The 5,339-nt window shown below is 57.5% G+C and overlaps 1 protein-coding gene across 1 annotated transcript in view; it reads right to left on the reverse strand.

The window, feature by feature from the left end:
- Positions 1 to 5,339, reverse strand: part of RNASET2 (ribonuclease T2) — a 17,199-nt gene that overhangs the window by 1,634 nt on the left and 10,226 nt on the right. Inside the window, exons 6-9 of the mRNA XM_011377466.2 lie at positions 4,217 to 4,239; positions 3,225 to 3,339; positions 1,994 to 2,039; positions 516 to 590 (exon numbers count right to left, since the gene is read on the reverse strand). Of these exons, the coding sequence (XP_011375768.1) occupies positions 516 to 590; positions 1,994 to 2,039; positions 3,225 to 3,339; positions 4,217 to 4,239 (259 nt within the window). The remainder of the gene's footprint in view (positions 1 to 515; positions 591 to 1,993; positions 2,040 to 3,224; positions 3,340 to 4,216; positions 4,240 to 5,339) is intronic.

Below are 5,339 nucleotides of genomic sequence, written 5' to 3' on the forward strand. Positions count from 1 at the left end.
ACCCATATGTTCACACATATGCACACACATGCCAGCCATGCTTGTATGCAAATGCACACGTGCACACACGTGTACCCTTGTGCATGCCTATATGCAAATGCACGTGAACACGCGCACATACCATTGCACACACGTAAGGCATGCCCGTATATACGCACACGTGCACATATGCACACCTCAGCACATGCCTGTATGCAAATGCACATGTATACACACACCTCAGTGCATGCCTACATGCAAATGCACACACACATGTGCATACACACACCCACATGAACATACACAGTGCACCCCAGCACGTTCTTGTATACACACGACACACGCACACACTCACATGCACATACACTTCCAACACACGCCTGTATGCATACACGCGCATTCACACACATGCCCACATGCAGACACACACACACACACCTGCCCCTGGGAACTCCACGGCGAGCACAAAGCTGCCAGCAAAGTGGCACTTGTCTTCTTAATAAGCACAGACAGGACAACAGAACAGCACATCTGACCTGCTTCGGAGGGAGGCACTGGATTTTAGGAATAACTCCATACACGTTGGCAAGGGCGTCTTTGATATCTGCAATCTGAAATTCAATGAGGTGCATCAGAAATGAAACTTCAACAGAGAACCATCTAAGAGCCGTCTGCTCAGGCACAACACTGGTTTACGTTCTTGCGAACACATGTGCCTGACGACAGGGTCATGTCCTCGCTGAGAGCCACCTGGGCTCAAAGACAGGACAGGAGAGGCTGAAAACAAGCCCTGTCCCCACCCAAAAAGGACGCGGCCTCCACGCAGCAGACGCCGTCACACTTCCCAGCCTCTGCCCTGCTCCCCCATCTACACCCAGAGCCTGGACACTGGGGGCGAAGGCGGAGAACCCGCTGACGGCGCCACCCAGCCGTCACAGGCCAGGACTACTGCAGGCTGAGCTCTGCCTCTCACCGGATCTGACACGTAACAAAGTGCTGTGGCACAGAGGGGCTCGAGAATGCTTGCTGTCACTGTGGCGTTTATTAGCACTGAAATCGGCCCTCTGAACGTCACATCCTGAGTAGGAGTATGACACACATCCTCACCTACTTGAATGTGACCCCAGATGAAGGCAAAAGGGCTCAGACACACTCTCACAGCTTCCTGGAAGGGTGGTCAAAGGACAGCTGATGCTCTGTCCCCAAGGTCACTCCCCCAGCCCCCTCTCCGTGGAGGCAGGGACACAGGTCGACCAGACACTGGCTGCACAGCTGAGCGCAGGCGCCACAGTGCCGGCCGAAGTGCATGATGTGTCGCACACACGGTCGGGACACCAAACGGCGCCTCAGCACCCAGCCACGATGCCGGAGCCACAGCCACTGTCAGTGGCTTTAAACGTTTTTCTCATCCATGCCTATGATAAATATAAAAACGACCTCCAAAGATCCCTACGCTTCCCTAAAGCGAGAGTCAGCACACTGCTCCAGGCAAGGCGGGCAGCGGACGTCTCAGGCCCTGCGGGACGGCTACCGGGGTGGGCACGGCTGAGACCAGACACGACCTATGTGAAGAGCAGGCCGCCCTGAGCCGGAAACGACTGCCCTGTGTGTGTGCCTGGCAGCCCACGTGATCTGACCACACTTAAGTTTCTGCAGTTCTAGCATAAAAGCAAAAATCGCCGTTTCATCCTAAAAACAAAAACAAACTTCGAGGTTCTTCCTCAAACGAAATGAACGCTTTCCAAACCGCTTCCCCCACCTGCCCTGTCTGAACTTGGAACACACTCTGTGCTTCAAAATCATTGCTGTGGCAGCCAGTTCACACCCCAATGCCCAGGAAAACAAAATTTAAACAAAATCTCTTTAGACACATAACAGTCAATTAGGAAGGGAGCTTGTCTGGGCCACTTTAAAATCCAAGGGCAGCTCACAGGCTGAAGGGACACGTCAATATCGCCAAGTGACCCTCCGTCAGTGGAGACGCATTCGGCAAGAAGCTGTAAGTGACACTTACTTGATAGTAATTGCCAGATGGGATTATCCCGAATTTTTCCAGCATGCTGAAATTTAAAGCAAAAAACCAGCTGTTTAATGATGGTCCATTTTCCTCTCTTGTGCTTTTCAAACACCACATTTCTGAGTAAAAATTGAGATGCTCTTAACAGTAAGTGCTTCTTCCTGCGCTTTGGGCAATAAGTCTGTCACCAAGAACAGCAAATAAGTGGCTGCAGCTAAGTCCCCCAGCCGCAGGGCCCACTGACCTGGTTCTCTCCCCGCCCCCCGGGGTCTGTCCTCTCCAGAGGGTCCTGGGACTGGAGCAACTGGGACGCTCAGCCCCTCGTCACCACTCGTCCGCCACGCCCCTTCCAGAGGACGTTTGATTTGGGGGTCCAGGCTTATCCCGGGAAAGCTCACCTGGCCAGGTCTTTGAACACATGTATCCCCTTCGGCCTGGAAGCGCGGGCCAGAGCTCGCACGTTTAACCTGCTCTACGCATGCTATCGGAGCCCGGTGCGACCAGCTAGCTGCATTCTGGACTCCGCACCAATGCTCTGGCCCCATCTCGCCCCCCTGGGCCATCCGGGTTACGACCACGCAGAGCCGGTGCGGGCAGAGACCTGGGCTGATGCCCCAGGCCGACGCCACCGGACACACTGAGCTGGCCTGAGGACAGCGAGCCTGACCAGGGCACCTCTCCGCCATGATTTCTGACGAGTGTCATGTTGGCAAGGCGGCCTCTCAGGCCTGCATACCACGGCCTTGGGCTCTGTGCTGTGGGGCTCTGCAGCAAGGGGGGGCGGGCTGAGCCCCGAAACAGACTTGCCCCTGACTGCCCTCTCTGTCCATGGGGGGCACATGCCAGATTTCAAAGACTCTGTGCTCCAAATGCAAGACTTCTCGAATGTTTATGTTCATCATAAGTTGCAGTGATAGTATTTTAGATAATATTGTATTAAACGAAATATATTATAAAGTTAACCTGTTCCTTTTTGCTCTTTTTCACGAGGCCACTCGAAAATTCTAGAAAATTAAAAATCGCCCATGTGGCTTGCATCCGACTGGGCTGCACTGCAATGGCAGGGTCCCGCGGGGCCAGGCACTTTCTGGGACCCCGAGGACCCTCGCCCGCCACCTCCCCCTGCTTGTCCAAGGACCACAGAGCGAAGATTCAGAGGCGAGAGGTGGTCGGTCTTTAGAGAAGCACTCAAGGCTTCTCTAAAGGGGGCCGGGCGCGGGCCGCCTACCTGTTGAGGGCGAGCCCCTTGTACAGGTCCAGGCCTTTGCCGAAGTACTTCTTCTGGGAGTTGAGGGCGTCCAGCTGGGCGGCGCAGGTGCCGTGCTTCTCCCACTCGTGCTTCCTGCCGGAGGGCGTGAGAACGTGCCACTGAGAAGCGCCCGAGTCCAGTGCGGCACGAGGGTCGCACGGGCTCCCTGCCAGCGCAGCACGTTCACGCGCCCGGGGCTGTTTCTTTCACAAAGTAGAAAGATAAACTTGCTCATTTGCAACACAGGCCACAATTTAAACCTCCATGCTCAGAACGAGGCCCGGTGGACACAGCGCAGACACCAAAGGGCACACGTCACCGTCCCTCTGGGTCTCCACTGCCTTCTACTGTGCGGCCGAGAGGGAGCATGCCGTCGCCCCGGCACCCACAGACCCCCCCACCTGGCACGGAGCATCCTGCCCAGGCCGGTGCTTTGCAGCCGGGAGTCCGCTGGCGAGGCCCAGTGGCCATTTCTACGTAACTGGCCACAGAAAGGCAGAGTCACCAGTTACACCTGAGGACACGCCTGAGGCCTGGGCCACTTCAGCCCTGCTCACTGTTGTGGCTTGCATGCCCCCACGACAAGACAGCCTAACCCAACGTCTGCAAATGCACGGCCATCCGTCCTCGAGAAGAACGTCATTATTGAGGACGCTCCTTATATTTTATTGAAGACTCAAGTTTTATAAATCGTTTTTGCATTCTTCATTCTCATAGCGTGAAAATAACCACTGCTGAGGTGGAGATGGGGAAACCGAGGCTGGGGGGACGTCCAGCCCCGCGCTGCTCCGCCACCCCACTCCGCGGGCGGGGCGTCCCCGTGCGGCCGAGCCACCCGCCCCGGTCTGATGGAGGCCACACCGCCCGCGGAACGGCCGGCGGCTGATCGACGCAGGCGCCAGCCGCGTGGGCAAGAAACGCAACAGCACAGGTTCCCTCGCGAGAAACGCGACAGCACGGGTTCCCTCGCGAGAAACGCGACAGCACGGGTTCCCTCAGCTCAGCGAGGAAGCCCGAGCTCGCACAAGCAGCGCCCACGCGAGCTCGCACAGCGCTCACACCCCCGGGTGCTGGGGACGCGCCCCACGCTCTGCGACGCGTCAGCTGCCGCTTCTGCGCCTGCAGCGGTGGGACGCTGGGCTCTCGGGCCTGAGCGGCCTCCAGCAAGCACACAAACGGGTGGAAACCAGCCACCTGCAAGAGCTTCCGGAAGCAGCTCCTTGGTAACTGCCCACGCTCTGTGGAGTGGGGGTGCGGGGGGGTCCTTGCCACCTGATCAAAGGTGTGCCCGAGCTGCGGGTGCCTTATTCCCGCCCAACGGGACCGACCGCCCTGCAGCCTTGTCCACGGGTGCTGGAGGGTGACATGTGACACATACAGTCGGTTTTAGATGACGACAGCACTTCGCACAAGCAAAAATGGCTCCGAGCTCATGATAAGTATTCGATGCCAACTATTATTATTCCGGGAGCCGGTTTAAATCAACGGACGTTAGGGTGAGAATGCATTAACACAACGGAAAACATTTAACCGCACCTCGTTTGGAAGTGGACGCTTCTCACTTAGCACAAAGTTCCCAGTCACCAATCAGAAGTGACTGCCGTGCGTCCCTCTCACGCCCTCCCCCTGGCGAGACACATGAGCCGATGCCGGGGTGCCCCTCCCGCCATCAGCTGGTGGCCTCTGGGACGACAGGCAACTGCGGCTCAGGGTCGCCGTCCCCAGCGAGGCTGCATCGCCGCACTGGGCAGGGTCCAGCCTGGCTCTCTTTCTGACAAGAACCGAGAAACCAGACAAAACCCCTGCTTTGCAGGGGGTCGTGGACACACCGCTTTTCAATACAGCTAATCCTACTGACATTCACGGGACGGTCTTGGGCACCAGGCGGCACCAAGGCTCTCTGCCCTGCGTGCTGGACTCTCACTTGGGGTAAAGACAACAGCTTTCTGACGGAGGCCACTCCCTGCGGACGACGAAGCCGAGGAGCAGAGGCCCCGGGTCCCCAAAACGCCTCGAGGCTGGGGACTCGGGCAGCCGTGCCAGGCGCCGTGATTAGGGCGACCGTACCGGGGGCAGCGCTCCGCAGCAGCCTCC

The sequence above is a fragment of the Pteropus vampyrus genome, unplaced genomic scaffold (assembly GCF_000151845.1).
Source record: "Pteropus vampyrus isolate Shadow unplaced genomic scaffold, Pvam_2.0 Scaffold312, whole genome shotgun sequence".
In the NCBI taxonomy this organism is placed as follows: Eukaryota; Metazoa; Chordata; class Mammalia; order Chiroptera; family Pteropodidae; genus Pteropus; species Pteropus vampyrus.